This window comes from Pelodiscus sinensis, chromosome 17 (genome assembly GCF_052426305.1).
Source record: "Pelodiscus sinensis isolate ZL-2025 chromosome 17, ASM5242630v1, whole genome shotgun sequence".
NCBI lineage: Eukaryota > Metazoa > Chordata > Testudines > Trionychidae > Pelodiscus > Pelodiscus sinensis.
This window is the reverse complement of record NC_143068.1, coordinates 26,564,588-26,589,651: the sequence shown is the minus strand read 5'-3', so window position 1 is coordinate 26,589,651 and position 25,064 is coordinate 26,564,588. Positions and strand designations below refer to the sequence as shown.

At 46.2% G+C, this 25,064-nt stretch overlaps 1 protein-coding gene across 6 annotated transcripts; it reads right to left on the bottom strand.

Moving 5' to 3' along the window:
• Positions 1–473: 473 nt before the first annotated feature.
• BLCAP (BLCAP apoptosis inducing factor) lies at positions 474–23,158 on the bottom strand. Of its 6 annotated transcripts, XM_025184021.3 has the most exons (3): positions 23,000–23,051; positions 21,350–21,445; positions 474–2,278 (listed from the first exon to the last, which is right to left on the bottom strand). In XM_025184021.3, exon 3 carries the CDS (start codon positions 2,158–2,160, stop codon positions 1,897–1,899), a length of 264 nt encoding a protein of 87 aa, XP_025039806.1. In that variant the 5' UTR covers positions 2,161–2,278; positions 21,350–21,445; positions 23,000–23,051; the 3' UTR covers positions 474–1,896. The 6 variants fall into 6 exon arrangements, with proteins under 6 accessions (XP_025039806.1, XP_075757417.1, XP_075757418.1 ...); XM_075901302.2 differs by lacking the exon at positions 21,350–21,445 and having other exon boundaries at positions 23,000–23,158; XM_075901303.2 differs by lacking the exons at positions 21,350–21,445; positions 23,000–23,051 and adding an exon at positions 22,827–22,986.
• Between the last annotated feature and the right edge of the window lie 1,906 nt (positions 23,159–25,064).

Genomic DNA, 25,064 nt, shown 5'->3' with positions numbered 1-25,064 from the left:
CAGGGGGGTTTCAGGCATTGCCTTCACTTGTCATCGAACACGTGAAGTGAAATGAAGGTACCAGAGCCCTCCCCCCGCACTGGTGCTGCATGCCATGAATTACAGGTCACACTTTCGATAACACACCCATAGACTGAGTTTTAGATTTCAAGCTATAAGGGCAGGTCAAAGCAAACATACACAGCATTCAGTGACGCAACCTTGGATGAGGTCCCAATGCCACGTGTAAGAGTTTAAACCCTACAACTTGAATCAACATTAAATAATCAATGGAAAGCATCGGTAGGCAGGGAGCTATGCTCCACCGAACAAACCTTGGTGTAAACTCCTGAACCACATCTCTGGAAGGCTCACTGCACCTTTTTCTGGGAACAGATTGTCGAGTGAGGCAGAAAAGGTCAGAAAACATTACTCATCCAGATGCCTTAGTCCAGTGGTAGTGCATGCATCACAACTGGCACAAGTCCATAGACCAAAGTTTATAAAGCTTTATTGAACATTGTGAACAGCTGTGCAGTGAACAAACAGTACAATGCTCTGGAAGTTTCACAGCTGGTTTTAGTTTTAACCCCCCTTGAGAGAGCAACAACCATTTCTGCTGCTCTGCAGTAAGAGAAGCTTGTATGGAAACAAATGGATGGCAAATTGGAACATAACCTTGAAAACATATAAACCCAGTGTATTTCAAAAACTGGTTAAGTTTTTCACAAGCAAACATTTGCCATAGCAAGGAACACCATTCCTTCTAGGAGGTGTTGCTATGCACTGGACCAGAAGAGCAGGAAAGAAAGCTGTACAGCAAGTACCACAAGGGAAACCTCCCATGGGCTCCCCAAAACCAGCCTGCCAGGAGAGAACAGAGATCCCAGGACTGCTCACTAGCCCTTTATTACTCTCACCCTCCATTGCACATTAACAGTGGTTGGTTTGCTTGGGACAAAAGAAAATGCACAGACAGCCCCGGCCTGCAAACACTGTCAGTTGAATGGATACAACCATATGCTATTTTGAACCACCCCAATCATGCTTACTAAAACTCTGAACCCTCCCTCTCTGCTTTCACCTCACTACTCCAGCTAGAAATGCTGAAAGTGTTAAACTAACAGTGAAATGAAAACAACCTCAAACACCACAGCAGAGCATGCTTCGTATCCAGAGTCAAGACCTCAGTAAACTGTGGAAATACAGCAGAGAGGGAGGCAGGCTCCGATGCCTGTGAGAAGCGCTTTAGACACAGCTCTGTGACAACGCAAAGGTTTTTCAGTTCTGATCTGGGAGAACGCAAGTTGTTCAGAAAGCACTTGGGCAGTGCACATTTTCAATTTGGCATGATGAGCAGGAGGAGATGACTCAGCAGTCTCTGGCTCCAGCAGCTTTCAGCCGAGAGCATCTGTTAAGTTATTGCAAATCCAGAGCAATGAAGACTGGCTCCCCCGCAAACAGCAGCATGGAGAATCTTCTCACTGCTTCCACGGAATTGGTGGGCCCAATGCTTCCAGAGACAGCTGGGGCTGTATACAGACCATCGAGAGCCAAACATGGATGACCAACACCATGCAACAGTGGGAGAGCTGCAACAGGTCCTTCTTCCACCACTTCCCAGAGGAGAGGGCCAGTGTCCATTCCCAGAAATAAGGGAAGGGAAAATATATAACTCTTCTGCTTCTAAAAGCAGGTGGCAGTGCCAGATTCACACAGTAAACAACGGATGTCAAATTTCATACGCCATGTGGGAGGGCTGATCAGGAATTTACCGCTCTAGTCCACACACACGTTATAGAAAACAGGCTGCTTGTACTCCAGTCACATGCCTAACAAGCCCTCCCTCCCCCCAACCTCACCCAAACCCCTTCTTTTAAAAGCAAACCCAGCGCTGTTAGCAAGCTGGAGGATCCTTTAGGTACCAACTATGCTGGGATCGTGAGCAGATTCAGGCAGCTGGGAGCCACTGCAGTGATACAAGAAGCAGTTTCCCCAGCAGCTGTAGCAGATGAGAAACAAGGCTGCCAGAAAGACCAAGGCACAGATTGTGCATGGCTTCCGCTCCAGGAGGAAACTCAGCAGATAGAAGCCCATGAACATTGAGTGACTGAACCACAAAGCTGGGTTGAGGGGCTTAGGGATGAGGAGGACAGGCAGTAACCACTGAAGGCAGTACATAGCGGCTGGCAGGCAGGGACCCAGGGACAGCAGCAATCAGAAGCGCTCCTAGAACCTGTTCCTGCAGCTCCTCAGGCGAGCAGGATTCCCAGCATTGTTCTGTACCGTGAAGATAAAGCTTTAAAAGAACAAACAAACAGTCGGGGTTAGAAGAACATTAGAGAGGCCAGTAGCAATTCTCATACACAATCATATATTTGCTCTCAATGTACTGTACCCTGACAAGCACAGCTTTGTTCTAACATGGTATAGTTAATATTAGGAGCTCCTGACAGTGAGATTTGAGGTTGCACTACAGTCGCCCAGGGGAAATGGTGGAAACACCACCGACTCATATATAACGCTAGGAAAAAAACCCATCAAGAGGTGCGCAACCCTGCACTGACAGGGAGATGGACTTGGTCTAATTTCCTGGTCAACACTTCTATTTCCCAAAGGCCAGCTGTTACCAGTGTGTCTGGCCAAAACTCTAAAAAAGCAGTAAAAACCCATCCCTTTATGCACAACGAGAGGCTAGAGGGAAAGCAAAGGATTCCATGGAGAAAGACTGGAGCCGCTGGTGGAGATTCCATGGAGATGACTGGAGCATTTCTAAGGATGGAGATTCTGCCACCTCCGTGGGTAACTCATTCCAGCGCTTCACCCCCGCCCCTAGTAAAATAGTGTTTCCTAATATCCAACCTAAACCTCCCTCACTGCAATTTGAGACCACTGCTCCTCGTTCTGCCATCTATCACTACAGTACTGAGAACAGCCTCTCTCCATCCCCTTTGAAACCTCCCTTCGGTGCTTAAAGGCTGCTATCAAATCCCCCACTCTTCTGTAGACTAAACAAGCCCAAATCCCTCATCCTTTCTTCCTAAGTCATGCCCAGCCCCTCATCAATTTCACACAGATGCAGGAACTATAAAGACGGTCCTTGGAAAAGAAGTAAACAGCAAGAATTAAATTGTTTCTCTCAACAGCTTCTTAATATCTCAGAAAAGGGGAGACTGGGGCAGAAATCAGAGAAAGATGCCTTTGTGGCATTTGGACACATTTCTGAAAAACTCAGATCCTGAGCCCATCCATGTACCATCTCCTCTCCACACACCTGGGCCAATTAAAAAGTCCCCTAGTCCCAAATACAGCATGCATCTTCTAATGCTGCACTGACAACAGAGATCCCAAACATGCAACATGAAATTCAAGCCATGTGTAGCTAACCTCTGAATGACGACTGCATGTACACTACACTATAATGCAGAAGATGAATTCACAATGTAAGCTAGACAGGCACGTTCTGACTGGACCTGGGCCGATCTCAAAACAACAGTGTTTAGAAACACGGGATTCCTCTATTGGATTATCCTGCTAAAACCATGGGGAAGCAGCATGTTTTGAGAAGACATCTGAATTAGGGATGTAAAAGAACGCTTAATCAGTGAACTGGTTAAATGTGGGGTTTGCTTAAAGTTTAACTAGTTAACCAACTATGCGGCATCTGGGTGGGGGGGACCACTCCAGCCTGGCTGGAGTAGCCCCCAGCCTGTGGGGTTCCTGCTCCCAGAAACCTATGCTGGAGCTGGCTCTTAGTTCCCAGTCCCCAAGCAAGGGCTGGGGCTGCCACTGACTCCCATCAAACAGCCCCTGTCCATCAAGTGGGTCCCCTGTGAGGCTAGAGAAGTGTCCTGCCTCAGGTGGGGAGGTGCAGCACCCCCACGATTACCAGTTAACCTTTCACATCCCTAATCTGAGTGGAGAGGGTGGCCAACCAGAATACACAATCGCACTGCTTCTATTAACAAACCAGCGGTAGCCACAATGAGCAACCTGAGCAGCTCCAGCTAGAATCTTTAGCCCTAGACAGCATTTTTCATCCAAGGTGCTCACAGTACTTTAGAACAGACAGCATCTTACAGACAGGGCAAATTGCTAGAAAGGGAGGATTTTGAGACTTACCCAAGATCACACAGCAAGTCAGTGTTAGGATTAGAGTACTTGGCCTGGTTCTGACCCCTAGTCTAGTACCCTGCTGAAGCAAGGTGGTGCAGTGAAGGAAATCTCTCAACAACAGTTAAGAGAACAGTTTACATTCACACAGCACCTTTCATCTCACAGTGCCTCGTAACTACAATATACAGCACAGCTGAAGGGAATGGCAGCCAGTCAAGACACAAAAGGGCAGGAGAAAAGTATGACCAAGGGCAACAGGCAAACCCCTCCTCTTAGAAGTGCCAGGGGTTCTAATGACCATGCACAGCAAACATGTTCTTGGTTTGTAACAGCTTATCCTATGGCATGGTTTGCTCTGTGTCAACGGGAAGAAGGGCTGAGCCAGGCAGGAACTTGTGGTTGTGGGGGAAGGGAGAGAAAAGAGAAGCTGAGAAGATAAACAACATATCCCTTAGCTAAAACTAGATGGGATTTCCTGGCTAGGGGAGTGGGGATGAGAAGGGAAGAAGGGGCGGGTGAGAACCACACACACACACACACACAACACACAGCCACAAATTAAATGCTTTCCTGCCAAAAGAAAGTGAAGTCATAAAACAAATTAAGAAGTTCCTGGGCATGTGTAAGTACCTGCTCCACCAGCTCAAAAGCTGGGAGCACATTCCAGCTTCATACTCAACATTCCTCGCATGCTACAAGCAAGAGGGTGTATTTTAATAGTGATGAAAGAGGAGCCAGGCCAGCGGCTCCACCTTTAGAGCATTTCTAGAGAAAGCAGGGGGTGATGGGCAGAAGGTCTGGTGGAGAGGAGAGAAAGCACCCTCCAGCAGGGAGCAGGAATGTGAGGTTTATTTTATCAGTAAAACTAATGAGTTTCAGGCCTCACGATTACTAAGTTGTTTGTTTTGTGTGTCAATGTTTTCTAGTGGTTAGAGCCAAGAAATAGGAATCTGACTCCCAGACTCCACTGACTGGCTGGGTGTCCATGGGCCATAGTTAGTTAATAAGTTAGAAAGAGAATTCCTACTTCACAGAGGTACAGAAGGGCTATTAGCCATTGTAAAGCATGCTGAGATCCTCAGCTGAACCTCATTATAGAAGCTAAGTAGCAGTTAGCTCCTCCCCAGGGTAAGTTTTTACTGAAGTGAGTTAGCAGCACAGTTCCCAGGGGAGTTGAGCAGCTAAGTCACTGCTTCTTCCCTGCTCTCTCACTCATTTTTCCTTCTTATCTATTCAACCATCGGGTATGACAACAGGTAGCAAAAAAATGGTGGCAAGTCAACACTTTGTAGTGCACCTTGAATCCTTCTAAACTGCTCCTTATCATGTGCACAACATGAATCTCATTATTACTTATGTAGCAATTTTTGTCCCTATTTATCCCCCAAAGCACTTTGCGCGCACACTCGTTATATGAAGTATGTGCAAAAATCACTATGTCCACCAATGGACTGCAGCGTACTGGAATATGTTAGTTATTGGGCCCTTTAAGATTGAGAGCTGTAGTAGTAAGTCATAGACTCACAGAATACTAGAACTGGAAGGGATCGCAAGAGATCAAGTCCAGTCCCCTGCTCTCACGGCAGGACCAAGCACCGTCTAGATCATCCCTGACGGATGTCTATCCAACCTGCTCTTAAATATCTCCAGTGATGGAGACTGCACAACCTCCCTCGGAAATTTATTCCAGTGTTTAACCACCCTGACAGTTAGGAAGTTTTTCCTAATGTCCAACCTAAACCTCCCTTATTGTAGTTTAAGCTCATTGCTTCTTGTCCTATCCTCAGAGGCCAAGGAGAACAATGTTTCTCCCTCCTCCTTGTAACACCCTTTTAGATACTTGAAAACTGCTCTCTCTCTTCTAAATTAAACAAGCCCAATTCGTTCAGACTGCCCTTATAGCTCATATTTTCTAGACCTTTAATAATTTTTGTTGCTCTTTTCTGGACCTTCTCCAATTTCTCCACATCTTTCTTGAAATGCGGTGCCCATAACTGGACACAATATTCCAACTCAGGCCTAATCAGTGCAGAGTAGAGCGGAAGAATGACTTCATGTTTTAGTCGCAATATTTCTGTTAACGTATTCCAGAATCATGCATCGCAGAATCATGTTTGCTTATTTTGCAACAGTGTCACGCTGTTGACTCTCATTTAGCTCGTGGTCCACTATGACCCTTAGGTCCCTTTCTGCAATACTCCTTAGACAATCTCTTCTCATCTCATCCTGTATGTGTGAAATTGATTGTTCCTTCCTAAGTGGAGTACTTTGCATTTGTCCTTCTTAAACTTCATCCTATTTACCTCAGACCATTTCTCATGTTTGCTCTCAAGTGCCTAAAGGCAATCAGAGAAGGCTTCTTGTCCTTGGTCAGAGAAACGGCCAGAGGAAGAAGGCAGACAAAACGACACCTATAGGGAGCAGGGACTGGCTGGGGAGAAACCTCAGTAGAGTAGGGCTGTGAAGTAAGAGACAAATGCTAACACACAACCCTGAAGGGTAATAATAAAGCAACCCAGTATAATCTTAAGACGCCAAGATTCAAAACATTAGAACTCTGAGCTAAGGAATTAAACTGTGCATTTGTCTGGAACACGGATCCCATCTTCCCTGACTGGTGAATCAGCTGTAACTAGTAACAAGTACTCTCTTTCTACCTGTTTTTCCTCACTCACTCAAGTCCCACTATGAGAGTGTCCCACAGGGACTCTGTCACCTTACCCATATCACCTTCCTTTTATTAAAAAGGTGAAATATTTGCTTGCTTGGGGTCTTTGACACTATGTTTAATCTACGTTATGAAAGTATTTTAAAAGTGTCCAACTATGCCGAGACTTGTAGGCAACAGTCTGAGGGAACACAGCAAACACACTGAATCCCCACCTGATTTTCTTTTTCTTTCAGAAAATTAGAGTTATCTGCTCTTGACCCCAAGAGGAATGCTTTCCCAGGTACTGACAGCAAATTATTAATTGACATCCAGCAGCATTTTATTGTCTGTGCTTCCTCTTCTCACAATGGCAGTCTGCTTCTTCCAAACCTGCTGATCTCATTCACCTCTCCCTCATCTTGGCTAGGATGGTGCATTGTCATCTTTCCAGACTGCAGTTCTTGTGCTCACTCATCTGGTTTGTCAGCCACTCTTGTTAGTCATTCCAGGAGCAGTGACTCCTCTGAATCCTTAGCAGCTGTTAGCCCATTAATTTAACTTTAGACTCCTGAGTCACAGAGTGCACAAAAAACTGCCTAAGATACTCACTGCACTCCACAAATTCACAGCTCCTTTCTATGATTTTCAAGCAGCACGAAGTCTCCTGCCCCAGAGTTCCTGCAGTACCCGCAGGGACTGAGCCACAACACATCAGAGGTAAGCAAATACAAATGATTTTCCACATGCTCATTAGTGAATCCACTCACATCCTTTCCACTTACTCCCATGAACAATATTTAAGCACCAAGAGGATAATAGGATTATAGGGAATAGCCAACATGGATTTGTCAAGTACAAATTCCCAAACTAATCTGATTGCCTTCTTTGACAAGCTTACTGTCCTGGTGGATAGCGAGAAGCAACAGATGTGATATTTCTTGATTTTTGAAAGGGTTTTGACAGTCATACATGCCATTCTCATAAACTAACAGGAAATGGGATCTAGATGAAACAACTATAAGATGGATCACAACTAGCTGAAAAAACATACACCCACACAAGAGTAGTTATCAAGTTTGCTGTCAAACTTGGGGATGTATTTAGTGGAGACCCCTGGGGGATGTCTTAGGTCCAGTATCACTCATGACCAGGGCTCGCCAAGCCGCGGCGAGCCTCGCTCGCCAGCTGTGCTGTCCGGCGATCTGCGCATGCGCAGATCGTTCTGCACATGAGCAGATTGCCCAAACCCAGCTCTTCCGGATTGTAATCTACTCGCCACCAGTGAATAGATTACATAGTTTGTCGAGCCCTGCTCATGACATAAATGACTGAGTGGAGAGTTATATGGGTATATAACTGTAGAGCTGTGTTTCTTAAACTTTTTAAGAGCGAGGAACACCAAACAATAATTACTTTTATGAGGAACACCAAGAATTTTTTTTGTTGAGGGGAGGGGGGGGGAAAAAAAAAGGATAGGGGAGGAGAGGGGGGGGAAGATATTGAGAAAAAAAGAGTTGCCTGCCCCTTTAAGGGTGGCCATTTTGAACTCTGTTGTTCCAGTGTGCTACGGGACACAGTTTAAGAAACACTGCTGTAGAGCCTTGCACAGATACAAAATGTTGTATCCGCATCCAAAAAAATAAGACGTGGATATGCATGCATTTGCAGGGCTCTAGAGAACTGGTCTGAAATTAAAAAAAATCAATAATGAACCATGAATAGCTCTATCCTTAGGAAGAAAAAAAAAATCAAATGCACAACCAGAAAATGGGAAACAGCAAGCTAAGGGTGCTGCTCAAAAGGATCAGGGGATTGTAGTAGAACACTAACTGAATACAGCAGAGATAAAAGCTATGACTTTGGGGTGTGCTAGCAGGAGTATTGGGTTGAAGACACAAGAAGTAATTGTTCTACTCTTCTCAGCACTGGGGAGGCCTCAGCTGAGTACCGTGTCCAATTCTGGATGCCATGCTTTAGGAAAGAAGACAAATGAGTGAGTTCAGAAGAGCAACAAAAACAATGAACAGTTCACAAAACCTGACTATAAGAAAAGATTAACAAAACTGAGCATGTTTAGTCTTGAGAAACGAAAGCTGAGAGAGTACCTGAAAACAACCCATAATGTACTTGAAGATTGTTATGAAAGGAAGGTGGTTAATTGTTCGCCATATCCATTGGACATACAGGACAAGTGGTAATGGGCTTAATCTGCAACAAAGGATATTTAGGCCTAGTCTACATCCCAAAATTAAGTCAACAAAGTGCTTGCATCAACCTAGCTTTGCACATTTAAAATTTGTCAGGCCAGATTGACACTATGGGAGAAAATTGACCTAAGATACAAAACCCCAGGTACCAGAACAGTGTAGCTGGAGTGGACGTACATTAGGTCAAATTTCTGCGGCATCCCCACTGTGGGAGGTCCCTGGAAGAAACTCTTGTCCACTTCCCTTACTCCTTGCGACCCAGTGGTGTACTGGGGTCAATGTACACACCAACAGTGTTTGATTTAGCAGGAGTTTATTAGACCCACTAAATCCAACCCCAGATCAATCTCTGGAGCATCAATGTCAGGGTAAGTGAAGATACACCCTAAGTGTCTTGTTACAGCACCACAGTTAACACCAACTTCCTGAACAGGGGTGAAAGTAACTTAAATTTCCTACAGGATACTGTCCTCTCCTACTGTTCTTGTGGGGGGGGCGGGTTAGGGTAGGGAAATGGCAGCATGTGGAAGAAGTGAGAGAGGCTCAAGGCAGGGAGTTGCGGTGCAGGAGTCAAGGCAGAGGATTGCAGGTTGTGGGAGACTCAGGTCAGGGCATCAGGAGTGCAAGAGTCAAGGCAGGGAGTTGGAGTGTGGAAGGATTGAGTACAGGGGGTTGAGTGTGGGGGGGTACAGGAGTCAGGGCAGGGCCTTGGTGTGTAGGGCTCTGGGTTGGGGGTGTCATGATTATGAGGGTTACCCAGCAGCATGGGGATTAAGGGGTTAACTACACCTAGCCAGGTGGAGTGACCAGTAGGAATGTAGGTGGGACTTTCAAACTGGGACAAAGGAATTTGGGTTTTTTCTTTTCTCCCTTTTCTCTCTCTGGGTGGGTTCTCTGCAGCTACAGAGAGGGACAAGCATGTCTCTCTCTCTCCAAGACACCATTCTTCATTTTCTGTAAGTAGGGTAAAGTTTAGATAGTTTCGTTAGGCTTTATTGTTTTAAGGGTTGGGTATGGGATCTGAGATCTGGCACGGTTTAAAAGATGTTTTGGCTTTTCTTTGTAACTAAGTTCTAGGCCCATGGAGTTTCTCCATGAGTATATTTTGTTACCTTCCTATCTAGTCATTATGCTTGCAACAGGAATACTGTTGTAATAATAAAAGTTCTTTCCTTTTTATTAACCTGGCAGGGTTAATTGTGTGCCCTGATTTTTATTTTAGGGGTGAGATTTCCCAAATGATCTCTTCCCTGATTTCTTATCAACATTTGGGTGGTGGCAGCAGAAGTTTTATTCCCAAGATCTAGGTTTTTAAGATTTTGGGGGAAGTTTTATACCAAAGCCTGGTAGATGAGGCTTTGGGATACACTTGCTGGCCCCCACTTCTGCATTTATCATGCCAGAGTGGGGAAGGAGCCATGACAGGGGGCACTTAGGCAATCCGGTGAAGGGGCTCTGGGCTGGCCTGGCAGTCCTGGTCACAGTAAGTTACCTGGTGGTCCCTGCTCCATGCTGCTCTTATTCTTGGCCAAAAGGAGCTGTAGCTTTGGGGGTGCTGCTTGCCACTTGTGGCACATGAAGACCCCCAGCCACTTCCTTCCCCTTCCCACAGGGACTGCACATTGTAGGGATGGCACATGCCTGTGTGACATCCATCTAGCGTGGCAAGGGGCAGCAGGACAGGCTGAGATGCACCACCAGGAGCCTGGCTGGGAGCACGCCTCCACCTGCATGGCCCCCCAGTTTGCCTCTTTCACAGACAGCATGCATGTGACTGCTGCTTAGCACAGTGCAGTGCCAGGCTGCAGGACAGTGGGAGCCCCACTGGCAACTAGCAGAAGCTTGGTTGAGTGGACATGACATCTTCACCTGCAGCAGAGGGCCTCCAGTGCAAGCCCCTTTCTTATCCGTGTGGCACACTGGGATGTACTGCTTGAACACCAGTACGCTCAGAGGTGAAGGTAGGCTGGTACAAGTATAGACACTGCTTTACTGATATTGACCCTAACAGTCTTTCAGTCCCACAATGACTGATGCTGACGGCTCTGGTCACAATTGAGAACTCCACTGCCTGCAGCCATGGAGACCAGCCCCTTTCTTCCGTTTTAAAGCCCTGCATATTTCTGAAATGCCTTTTCTTGATTGTCCCAGTTGGTGGGCACACCTAGCAGCTCTACTGTTTCATGAAACTCCCCAGCTGACCATGGTAGCTACATATTCCAAATGCACTTCTGCTAAGAGTAGACACGAGATACTGGATCTCCTGAGCCTGTAGAGAGAAGGAGCTTTGCAAGCACAGGTACAGATCTACCGTAGAAACATGGACATCCTTGAGCAGGTTGCTTAGGGGATGCAGGAGAAGGTGTATGATGGGACCAGCAGCAGTGCCATATGACAGGAATGAAACTAAATCAGGTATCTCAGAAGACCAGGCAGGCCTATAGTCAATCTGGTGCTAAGCCACAGACCTGCCATTTTTACAAGCCGCATGTCAAATATGGCAGAACTCCTACCACTACCCTGCATACCACCATGGATGCCCCCAAGCAGCCTGGCATGAGAAGTGAGAACAATGGGAGAAACAAGACCTGGAGGTCCTGCTATGCCACAAGACAAGACCTGCTGAGACTCCACCACAGTGGAGAATGGGTGAGCCTGATGCAAGAGAAAGAAACTTGTGTACATGTGTAAATTAGAATGATGGCACCCCCAACTTTAGAGCACACAGCTACTAACTTCATTAATTTACTCATACTAGAAAAGGTAGCAAAGAGAGGTATCACTATCATTTGATTTTCATTCCCCTGTAAAGTTAAGCACAAGGGGTCACGCAGAGCATTTTGTTGTAAATAGCAATGTCCCTTGAGAGGTCTCGATGAAACTTCCATGGAGGTACTCTGAAATCCTCTCCAAAAGATTTCTAGAATAGCAGCCTTTTTTCTTCCTCTGATGTAGGACACTTTTCCCATACCAGACAGTGCTAACGTCTGACAGGCACCACTGCAGCACACAGACTAGCAGCATACAGTCCTGGGTAGCTTCAGGATGCCATAAGCAAATGTTCTCTCTGTGCCTTTGCTACCTTCCGGAGTGAGATAAAAGCTAAAATCATTACCACCTGTCAAAAAATGATGCCAGTATTCCAGGGGCGGGCAAAAGCTTCTCACCAGGCCAGATCCGTCCTGCCTAGGATTTTGATCCAGCCCGCAAGGCAGTTCCAGGCCCCACCCCCTAATGGGCATGCCCAACCTATGGCATGTATGCCGCAGGAGAAGGAGCTCAGCCCCGCCCCTCCTCCCCCCACACACCCGCTGGAGAGGAGGCAGCCCTGGGGCCACAGCTGACCCATGGCTCCATGCGCAGCAACACCGCACAGCTGATCCCGGGCTCAGCTGTGTGGGGCTGCCCCTTTGAATGTTGCCTCTCCCACCGCCCCTGCTGCTTCTATCTGATAGAGGCAACAGGGGTGGGGTGGGGTGGAATCGACTCGTCCTCAATATCCATAATCCTCCACTCTGGGTGACATTAAAGAATAACCACAACTTCACCCTGATCTGGGAATGCCACAGTTGCTGTATGTGGATGTAAAATGTTCTTTCCCCTTGTTAATAAATTAATGGAACAGAACTTAAAACTTTTAATGTACAGGCAGTCCCCGGGTTATGTACAAGATAGGGACCGTAGGTTTGTTCTTAAGTTGAATCTGTATGTAAGTCGGAACTGGCGTCCAGATTCAGCCGCTGCTGAAACTGACCGCCAGTTCTGACTTACATACAGATTCAACTTAAGAACCCCAAGCGTCCCCAAGTCAGCTGCTGCTGAAACTGATCAGCGGCTGATTCCAGAGCAACTCTGCCTCGGGCTTCCTGTAGTCAGCGCTGGTCAGTTTCAGCAGCGGCTGACTTGGGGACGCCTGGGGCAGAGCAGCTGGGGTGCTGCTGGGTTGGTCCAGTAGTGCCCAGAGCGGCGCTGCGGGACCAACCGGCAGTGCCCCAGCTGCTCTGCCCCAGGGTCCACAACAAAAGCCTGGTCTGCTGGGGGGGGGGCACACTAGCTGCGCCCCCCCCCCCAAGCAGACCAGGGACACAGGGAGCAAAGCCGCAGTGGGGTGCCGCGCCTCTGAGGCTTTGCTCTGGCAAAGCCTCAGAAGCGCGGGACCCCGCCGCGGCTGCGGCTTTGCTCCCGGTGCCCCTGGTCTGCTGGAGACGGTCCCCAGCAGACCAGGGGCACCAGGAGCAGCTTTTCTCGCCCCGGAGGTCGAGGTGGCGGGACTGCTGCCTGCGAGCTCCAGGGCGAGAAAGCCCCGTTCGTAAGTGCGGAGCCGACATAAGTCGGATCCGCGTAAGTCGGGGACTGCCTGTACTTGCTTTTAAATTGCACAGATTTTTCTTGGCACTGGTTTTGTTACTGAATAAAATTCTATTACCTGGAAAATAGTTCATCTCATCTTTATTAGTTCACAAACACATGCTGCAGAGTCCCAAGCAGTTCTGAAACCACGCTTGTTACTGCACAGTGTAACTCCTAGGATCAGTAGCAAACATTGTAAAATCAAATGTATAGCAAGCACTGCAAAATTAAGGGGTGCTCTGACAGGTATATTCATAGATGTACACTAAGCACCATAAAATTCTTAATAAGCCCCAAACAGCAAGGCCAGGTAGAGCACAGTATACCACCATTGTGGCTTGCTGTACAAATGCTTTTCAAAGCCTTCCTGAGCCATATAGCTCCTTGTCGCTGGCTGCTCAAATACTGCAGACAGCTACTCTATCTTCACCCTTTGCTTCACAGATATTACCCACTGGGATATTTTTCTCACTGAAATCCAAACTTGATAGTAAACATCAACATCCATTCAAACTACCAAAGCACATTCAACTCTCATTCTGCATCTGCTGAGCTGGTAGTTAAATCTTTCCTTGGAATCATCAAGGAGACCAGTGTATAACTTCACAAGCTGGGAAGCTAGAGGTAGGCTAAGTCCACCAGGATCACTACTGGCATTTCTTCTTCACCTACGGTGAGTGTCATGCACCTTAGCTGACCAGCCAACACTCCTGTCTGTAAAGCATCCCTGGTGATCCTCCAAGGCTTCCATAGCCACAGGAAAGGAGCACTGTTATGTACTCTGTGGCATGGTGGTCTGGTGCCAAACAGATTTGTGGGCTGTCTAGCACCCCACTACTGCAAATCTATCCACTGTGCTCTGCACATTGTTGAAAGTCACAGTCATGCACAGCAAGAGACAATTAATTGACCTGAATGTTTGCAGAACAACTCCCCTCAAGGTGCATTTTCCAATTCCAAATTTCTCATTGATCAGTAGCAATCTGGCACTGCAGGTTTTCTCAATGCAATCATCACTTGTCAGTGCAGCTCTCATTTCAGCATCCAGTGTTGGAGAGCTGGTGCAAGGTTGGCATACAGATCCAGGAATTTAACCTTGCAGAAACTTCTGCACCCACTTCTAGTCACCTCAAGTATGCGGTATGATGTAGTCTCACCAGTCAGTGCTCATTTCCTCAGGCCTAGAAGTAGCATCTGTATCTGCTGAGTGAATGGCACCAACTACATTCCTCAGCGGCATATCCTCCAGGAAACTGTCATGTTCCCCACTGACTCAATTATTCTTATAGCCCTGCAAATACCAGAGGAGCATTTATCTTGTGCTTGCAACACTTAGGACAACAGTACAGAGATATGTGGGCTTCGTGCTTCTCTCAGAGATTGAGGACAGTGAGAAGGGCCGACGCAGGTTCATGGGACTTTTACTAAAGGTGCAAAGTATATAGATGACTTGAGACACACACAGTTGCATGCTAGGAAATTGACACTTAGCTCCCTATCATTTCTGTACCACCAAAACTTCCCAAAAGACAAGCGTGCTGGTCAGTGGTGGGTTGCACAATAGGATACCTATCCATGGTTCACCGCACTGTTCATCAGTATAAGCACTTCTGGTAAGTACACACAACGCCAACACAAAGAACCAAGCATGCATACGCACATGCAATATACTGACTGCAGCAGCTTTATGACAACAACACGAATAGACAAAAGTTTGTAGAGTAGACTTGGCCTTAGGGCAGATTAAGAAAAAACTAACTATATGGGTAGTTAAATTGGTTGAAAGACAGGAAACAAAGGTAGGAATAAATGGTCAGTTTTAAGAATGGAAAGAGGTGATGAGTGGTGTCCCGCAAGGGTCTGTACTGGGACCAATCCTATTACACACACACACACACACACACACACACACACACACTATATATATCAATGCACACACACACACACACACACACTATATATATCAACACACACACACACACACTATATATATCAATGATCTAGAGAAAGGAGTCAACAGTGAGGTGGCAAAATTTGCAGATGATACTAAACTTCAAGATAGTTAAAAACAAAGCAGACCATGAAGAGCTTCAAAAGGATCTCACAAAACTAGGTGATTGGACAACAAAATGGCAAATTAATTTTAATGTTGATAAATGCAAAGTAATGCACATTGGAAAAAATGATCCCAACTATATATACAAAATGATGGGGGCTAATTTAACTAGAACCACTCAAGAGAGCTCTCAGAGTCATTGTGGATAGTTCTCTGAATACATTCACTCACTGTTAAGCAGCAGTCAAAAAAGCCAACCAAACGTTAGGAATCATTAAAAACAGGATAGAGAAAAAGACAGAGAATATCTTATTGCTTCTATATAATTCCATTGTACACCCACATCTTGAATACTGCGTGCAGATGTGGTCTCCTTATCTCAAAAAAGGTATGTTGGCTTTGGAAAAGGTTCAGAAAAGGGCAACAAAAATGATTAAGGGTTTGGAACGGGTGCCATATGAAGAGAGATTAAAAAGACTGGGACTGTTCAGCTTAGAAAAGAAAAGACTAAGGGGGAAAAGATAGTGGTCTATAAAATCATGACAGATATGGAGAAAGTGAATAAGGAAAAGTAATTTACTTGTTTCCATAATATAAGAACTAAGGCTCACCAAATGAAATTAATAGGTAGCAGGTTTAAAACAAACAAACGGAAGTTTTTCTTCACGCAGAGCACAGCCAACCTGTGGAACTCCTTGACTGAGGATGTTGTGAAGACCAGGATTTTAAAAGGGTTCAAAAAAGAACTAGATAAATTCATGGAGGTTAGGTCCATCAATGGCTGATAGCAAGGATGGGCAGAGGTGGTGTCCCTAGCCTCTATCGGAGACTGGAAAAAGATGACAGGAGAAGGATTACTTGATCATTACCTGTTCTGTTCACTCTCTCTAGAGCATCTGGCATTGGCCACTGTCAGAAGACAGGATACTTGGCTAGATGGACCTTTGGTCTGACCCAGTATGGCTGTTCTTAGGTAACTTCTAGACTAGGCTTCAAGGGAGTCAGAGATGTTCTAGGTTTACTTGGTCCTGCCTCAGCATAGGGAGATGGATTTGATGAGTTCTTGAGGCACTTTCCAACTCTACTTTTCTACGATTTGGTTATTTAACCCATCAAGTACTAACTTGTTAACGGGAACAATTTTAAGATTCACATGTATAAGTACTTGCACATTCAGGGAACAGAAACAATACTATAAATTATCTAACCAGTCACAAGTTACCAGTATGGCTCAAACTTTTAAATGTTTGCAATGAAGTATTCAAAAAGCTCTAGAATAAATATATTTGAGTAGCCTGTGATATGTTCCTGGATAGGAATTCATCATAACTTTAATTGTAAGGTATTTATTCCCTAGACATTAGTCTGTGGATACCCATTTTATAACCCCTCTCTTTTGCAAAGAGAGCATGACTTTCCCTCTAGTTTTGACTAATAGAGCCCTATTGGGAATAATCAGAGGTGGCTTTCATTAAACACCCAAGGAAGTGCTTAGAGGTAATCTTATTCATCCCTCCTTAGGGTTGCTGTTAAGCAGTTGTTGGTCCAGAGGGAAGGCAAAGCTTAGATGATTTATGAATAGTTCTCTCCCAGCAGGTTAGTCAAGCTGCCACCCGGTCTGACAGCTGAAGCACTTCTCAGCAAGAAATCACTTACATGCCAGCAAGAAACTGGCCAACTAATCAGCTTTTTAGAAAACCAAACGTCTCCATGGAATTTAGAGACATCAGGTGTTTAGAGCAAATGAGATTTCCCAAGTTAATTCAACAAAGTTTGCATATACTTCCGCCCTAACTGCAAAACTGAGCACTTCCATACAGATGTACATGTTCGAAACATTTTACGAACATCGATCCAGCCTCACAAAACATCCCCAAAAGGGAAGGGCATGAGACAGATTAAGTGACTTGACCAAAGTTCTGATTCTGTCACTAACTCTCTGCCATGCGTTCACTATATAAGGTCACCTCAGAAGCTCACTGTAGGAGCCCTTCTTATACAGCTTATCTACAAAACCATTTTTAAAACTACAGTTCAGCTGGAATAAAAGCCTTGTCAGGACCATGTTCTAAATTCTCTCTCTGTTTCGCACATGGTTTTCTTTTAAAAGAAGGTTTTGACTCAGGCCTGAGTTTTTCAGCTCTTAAATCAGTCCCACATGGGGTCTATAATTGCTACTAATGCATATTCTGACACCCAAACCTCTGCAATAAAAGTGAACCAAGGAAGTATAAATGACAAGTACCAGGGAACAGCTTTAGTAGCACAGTCAGTAGCAGAATGGCTTATCTGGAGTTCCACAAGATTTTGCTGTTGTGTGGAAGCAGTTAAATTCATCAGTGCTTTGAAGATGAGCTGTTTCTGGAGACAGGAGTTGTGTTCTATAACTGATCATGACTATAGGTGTTGCTGCCTCAGTTCTTTCAAAATCTGTCACCAAGATTCAAAACATTCCTGCCTGGAAAATGAGTCTACCTGTTCACATATTCCATTTCCCTGAGCTGTCTGAGCCTAACATTTTAATTGTACATCTGCACAAACATGAGACCAGACTTTGTACTAAATAGGAGTAAAGCATGTACTCAATGTAGGTTTCAGATCACAGAATACTGAACTGCTCAGCATAGCCTATATTTTTGGTATTGTGGAGGGCAATTTCAATGGCACACATTATCCAAAGTGCTTAGGAGAGAAGCAACCCTGGGAGGAAGTTTTGCTTCTCCATAACTTGAGTGGATCGGAAAGAGGCAAAAACATTCATGGAGTTCTGGTAGTGTCTACATTCAGGAGAAATGGTAGTTTCATAACTAGGGACGTAAAGAGTTAAACAATAAGCATTTACCTTACTGGCATGCTTATCGGGGAAACAAAGCCCAGGCTGGGATGATTTAGTTGGAATTGGTCCTGCTTTTAGCAGGTGGTTGGACTCAATGACCTCCTGAGGTATCTTCCAACACTATGATTCTAACCAGTTAACCAGCACCCAGCCTGGCTGCAGCAGCCCCCCACCTGCAGTGCAGAGGGGTCAGACCGGCCTGGCCAGAGGAGCCAGCACTGCAGCAGGCCCAGACAGGCTGGAGCTCCCCCTGCCTGCAATACTATATGGTGGGCTGCTTAACCAGTTAAACATAGAGTTTAAGTGGTTCCCAAACTTTTTGGCATCACTCCTCCTTTTTGAAAAATCCTTACCCCCCCCCTCCAAAATAGCAGCAAAACTTGTTGATCAAAAAAACCAAAAACAAAAACAAACTGACCGGGGCAGCAAAACTTGATGGGGAGAAGGAGAGGCTGGGTCACCTCGCGCTCTCCCCCCCCCCCCCAGAATTTCTTCACGCCCTTCCAGGAGGGCACCCCCCCAGTTTAGGAACCCGTGGTGAAGGGGTTAATGTTTTAAACCGTATTTTACATCCCTATTCATAACCACTCTAAATCAGAACATACTACTGGCTAATAAAGCAGTACTGGATTACTGGTATTTATGTTTTGTTAGATGTAATAAAACCCCAAATACACATCTCCTTTCATGAATAATTCCACTTAAAGTATTAAGTTGTCTCTACAGTACAGCTAGGTTGACATAAGGCAGCTTCTTATGTCAGTGTCTATATTACAACCTTGTTCCCGCAGATGTAAGAACATGGGGAGGCAAAGGGCTTCCGTCAGTGTAGCTATTGCAGGGCAGGCAAAATATGGCCTCCGGGCCAGATCTGTCCCACCATGAGGGAAGCCTCCCTTTACCCTACTCCATCCGGCTGGGAGTTCAGAGGTGAGAAGCCCCAAAGGACAGATGAGTTCCCAGTGTGGCACTGCCCCTCACAACACACACCCTCTTTACTGGGTGGAAGCATTTCTTGCAGGATGTACACTGCCAACAGAAAGAGAGTAGTGTGAACACCAGCCACCACAGTAAGTATAGCAGTGGCTGTAAGTAAACCTAACAAAGGTGGTCTCTGTACTAAATGACTGAAGAATAGTTAATGTAACACCAATTTTTTAAAAAGGCTACAGAGGTGATCCTGGCAAGTATAGACCCACAGGCCAAATTTCAGTACCTGGCAAATTGGTTGAAACTATAGTGAAGAAAAGTAGTATCAGACACACAAATGAACAAAGTGTGTTGAAGAGTCAATAAGGCTTTTATAAGAAGCAATTAATGCCTTACTGATCTATCAGAATTCTTTGAGGGAGTCAACAAACATGGGCACAAGGGTTATCTAGTGAGTACAGTGTCTTTGGCTTTGAGAAAGCCTTTGACAAGGTTCCCCAGGCTCTTAAGCAAACTAAGCTGTCATGGGATAAGAGAGAGAATTCTTTTATGGGTCACTAACTGGTGGGAAAAAAAGGATAGGACTAAGTTGTCAGTTTTCATAAGTGGAGAATGGTAAACAGCAGAAACCCCCAAGGATCTATACTGGGACCTGTGTTGTTCAACGTATTAAAAAATTATTCGGAAAAAGACTAACAGTGAACTGCCAAGATATACAAACAATACAAAATTACTTGAGTTACAAATAGACCTCGCATAACTGGGTGACAAAACTGCAGATAAAATTCAATGTTGATAATTACAAAGAAATGCACATTGGAAAAAATAATCCCAACTATACATACAAAATAAGAGGGTCTAAATTAACAGTTAACACTCAAGAAAGATCTTAGAGCCATCATGCATACTTCTCTGAAAATGCCCACTCAATGTACAGTGGAAGTCAAACAAGCTAACAAAATGTTAGGAACTATTAGGAAAAGGATAGATATGAAGACAGAAAATATAATAATGCCACCATATAAACCCATAGTATGCCTATACTGCTTGCAGTTCTGGTCACCTCATTTCAGAAAAGTTACATTAGGAGTGGAAAAGGTGAAAGGAATGGCAACAAAATTAATTAGAGTTATGGAACAACTTTTATAAGAGGAGAGATTAAAAAAGACTGGGACTGTACAGCTTAGAAGAAAAACAATTAATGAGGGACTATAAAAACATGAATGGTGTTGGAAAAAGTGAATAGGGAAGTAATATTTACCCTTCATATAATACATGAACCATCTAAGGAAGTGGGGTTTGCCCACGAAAGCTAATGATACTAGATGTATTTTTGTTAGTTTCTAAGTTGTTTTTAAAGTTACAGACTAACAGGGCTACCCCTCTAAGACTTTTAAACATGAACAAAATACACATGCAACCGGTTTAAAACAAACATAAACCCTACTTCACAATAAGGATGTTAAGAAGTGGGTAACTGTCTAATCGTGTAGTCGATACAAATTGTATCGGCTACACAAGTAGTTGAAAAGGGGAGGCGTTCGCTACCTCCACTGTGGCTCTGCAGTTTAAATATAGTAGGAGCCAGGCACGCAGGCTGCCCAGCTCCTACTACATTTAAACTGCAGAGCCACAGTGGGGGTAGCTCCCAGGACCAGCACAAACCAGGACTGTTCATGCCGGCCTGTGGACTGCTGCAGCTCTGCATTTTAAATGCAGTAAGAGCCCCGCAGCTCTTACTACACTTAAAATGCAGACCCACAACCGGGGGATAGTTCCTGGGGCTGGCGCAAGCCAGGGCTGAGCAGTCCCGGCTTACACTGGCTCTGGGACCACTGTGGCTCTGCTTTCCTGCCCCCCCCCCCAACCCGTGCACTGCAGAGATGGTACTGTGGGGAACCAACTTTCAAGCCAGCTCAAAGAGTGGGGGGGAGTTAACCTGATAACCCTAGACTTATGGAGTAGTCAACTATTCAAGGTACTAGTCGCTTACGTTCCTACATCACACAACAGTGTCAACACATGGAACTCACTGCCATCAGGTGTTGTGAAGGCCAAAAGCATATCTGGGTTCAAAAAAGAATTAGAGAAGTTTATGGAGACTAGATCCATCGATATCTATTAGCCAAGATGGTCAAGGACACAACTTCATGCTCCAGATGTCCCTAAACCCTCAAATGCCATAAGCGGAACAGACAACAAGGGATGGTTCACTTGAAATTGACCTGTTCTGTTCATTCCCTCCGAAGCATCTGGAACAGGCCACTGTCAGAAGATAAAATACTTCTGGACTATTGGACCTTCATGCTACCTGCTTGACTCTGAAAGGAGAGAAAGAACACAGATACATAGAAGAGAATGACAGCATGGAAAGAATAGCAAATGCAATTTAATTTTTCCACTGTAAATTATAGATAATTATTGCATCACTAAAAAAAAAATATTTGAGAGCCTGAACTATTTTGCAAGTAATTAACCCTCCATTGGTCTTCAGGTAATAGTATAGTATCCCTATCACAATTTTAAAGAAGAAAAATCAAACCAAAGTAGTCTATAAAACAGCGGCACAATTATTTGTCATGTCATCCATCTATGCTTGCATCTCAGCAGGAGGTGTAACACAACATCCACTGACATGAATTATATGCCTGTTATAATTAAAACAAATTTTCAACATATTTGTTCAGCGCAGTGAGCCCTACCAGGTCAAGCACTGCCTTACAATCCTCAACTGCATCCAAATTACAAGCCTGGTTCATCACCAGCAAAGGAATGGATCAACAGTAAACAGAACTACTGCTGTTTGTGGCTGTCAAATTTAGCCCAGACCAGTTTTTATGAGGTGTGCACATTTTTTTTTTTTTTATTAAAAAAAAAAATCAAAGCTGTGAAAACTAAGAACTGGAATAAAGGACATCTATAGACCCAAAGGACACGAAGGGGGATTAGAAAAGAACTACATGATTACAGTGGTTCTCTTTTATAATGGTAACCCCTTTGACACAGCAAGCCTCTAGCATAATCCCCTCCCACTTAAAAAATAAAACATTTTTATATTTAATACTATTATAAATGCTGGAGATGAAGTGGGATTCTGGGATGGAGGAGCAAAATGCAGGACAATGTAGCACTTTAAAGACTAACAAGATGGTTTATTAGATGATGAGCTTTCGTGGGCCAGACCCACTTCCTCAGATCAAACAGTGGAAGAAGGAGTGGGATGGAGGCTGACAGCTCACAATCCTCCATGTAATAATCCTTGGGGCCACAACCCCCCGTTTGAGATCCCTGTGGTAGAGGATTCAAAGAGGAGGGGACTATGTCGATCTAGAGAATTCAGTCAAATGGCTCAGCAAAGAAACGGCAACGGAGGCCACATTCCACGCCCCTCCCAGTGCACGAAAGGCAGATCTGCCAGAGCACCCTGCTCTGCTCTCCGCGTACCTACCAGCCCCTGGCGAGACGGGGGCCACCCCTGCCGTTTGCATCTCAGCTCTAGAGAGCGCCCCGCGGCTGATCTTCGCCGAACACTGGAATCAGACCCCCCCCCGCCCCGGCTTTAAGCAGCGCGGGACTCCCCAGGCAAGGGAGGCCCCGCGGAGTCTCCGGAGTCACTGCAGCCCCCGGGCGAAGGGAGACCCCCCCCGCCGGCTGTCAGAGCCCGCGGAATGCGAGCCACGAGGCGGCTGACGGGATCCGTACCTCGGGGGCAGCAGCCGGGCCCCAGCGCGCTGAGCGAGCCCCGGCTCCCAAGGCAGCTACCGGCCGGCGCGGGGCGGAGCACCGGAGACAAGCCCCGCCTCCCCCGAGCCGGGGGCCTCACTTGGGCTCGGAGAGACCCCTGCGGTCCCAGGCCTCACAAGCGGCCCAATTACCTGCGCTGTCCGCCATGGCGCTCGCCCCAGCCCGCCCCGCTCCCCTTTGCGTCCGTCACTCTCTCAGGCCACGAGCTCGCTGCCCGACGGGTCCTCCCTGGGGCTGCCCTTTACAACCGCCTGACTCTCCACCCCATGTCACCCCGGCGGCCTTGCTCACTAATGGGCAACACGCTTCCCCGCTCTGTCTCAGCGCCCTCCGGGAAAACCTGGCCCGATGGAGCTGGTCTGGGCGTATTTTGATCAGGCAGCGTCATGGACAGCCCCGGCTGCGTTCCGCGGCCGCCTGGAGATTCCAGGCTCGTGCAGCAGGCTGGTGGGGAGGGGGACAGAAATCGCTTGGAACCTCGTGGTCGAACTGCAGCAGGCCGGGCTGCGTGCGCTGTAAAAGTCGTAGGTGCATTCAGCTGGCGGTGGCAACTGAATAGCTCTGCTTGTGTCTGCAGCACATCCCTCCCCAGGCACAATGCAGCGGGGCATTTAAAACCAAAGCAATGCACGCATTTCTCTGGGGATCTTACAGATCCAATTTTGCAACGCCGGGGGCTGCGAGCTGCCTCCATATGCGCCCTGCGAATCAGTGGAGCAAACTTCTGTGCGGGCGGAATTGGTGGTGATGGCTGGGTCAGCCTCAGTGGTGCATCTCTGATATTCTCCTCTCCTCCCTCAGAAAACCTCTCGTGCACAACCCAATCATCTATCATGCACTGCAGTACATAGTGAGGGGAAACGCACTTTTTATACCCAGAAACATGACTACCCTGGCATAGCTTGCATAATAAGGACATGGATTCTGAACTAATGTAACGGGCATAGCTTAATTGACTTTAATGAAGGCTCATCAATTTATCCCAGCTGAGAAAACAGACTTGCCAATTTCAAATATTAAAAATATCATGAATCAAGCCCCCCAAAGCATTAAACAGGCTTAGTAGTCTTTAGAACTATCTTATACTTTTATCTTTGTAGCAGATTCAATGAAAACACTAGTTCCAAACACCCTTTGCACATCAGTTTTAATGGCTTTGGCTTACCTGCAAAGCTAGGTAATACCTAGAGCCATGGGGCTAGTTTGTCATGTGTCTCTGGTGGATAAGCATCATAAAATGCACATAATAGGGAAAGGTAAAGAGCTACGTTGCTGATGTTACCAAAATTACAGCCCTTCTGTGACTTTGTACCGTACCGTTGTACCTCCAAAAACCAGCATTCTCTGGTCTGGCAACAAACATCCGTAAGCCAGCGGGACCACTGATGCTCCTGGACCACAGTGTTTTCATTTAATCTGCTACAGGGCTGTGGCTGGAGCCCCCTGGCTGCTTCTTGGAGCACAGATCTGGGGCACTGCAGCAGCCCATGGGAGCTTGGGGCTGGAGTCAAGCCCTGCAGCAGAGCAAGGCCAGAGCCCCACAGCAACCTGCTGGAGGATGGGGCCAGAGCCGGGGCTAGAGCCCTGCAGCAACCCCGGTGCCACGGAGCCCTGCAGCAGCCTGCTGGAACACGGGGCCAGCGCTGGGGCTAGAGCCCCGCAGCAACTCTAAGGCCATGGAGCTTGGAGGGCAGAGCCAGTGCTGGGGCCAGAACTCCGCAGCAGCTTGCTCGAGCAGGGGTCTGGGTACAGAGCCTCTGCTGCCTAGGAAGCTGGCAACAATAGGGCAAGGGTTGCGGGTGCGGGAGGGTGAGGCAGGATGCTTGCTGTGGCAGCCTGCCAGCAGTGGGCGATGGGCTTGGGAGCCAGTGGCAGGAGACCTCCCCTGGTCTGGCAAATTCTCTCATTTGGGACTGGTCAGGTCCCAAAGGTAGTGGACCAGGGAGATCCAACCTGTAATAGAAATATTGTTTGTTCATGTACATCTCATTCTGTGTAGCAGACTCAATTGTTAATGGTTCACAAACCTGCTCGAAAGGTATAACAAGTGGGGTTCTGCAGGGGTTTGTATTGGGACCGGCTCTGTTCAATATCTTCATCAACGATTTAGATATTGGCATAGAAAGTACGCTTATTAAGTTTGCAGATGATACTAAGCTGGGAGGGGTTGCAACTGCTCTGGAGGATAGGGTCATA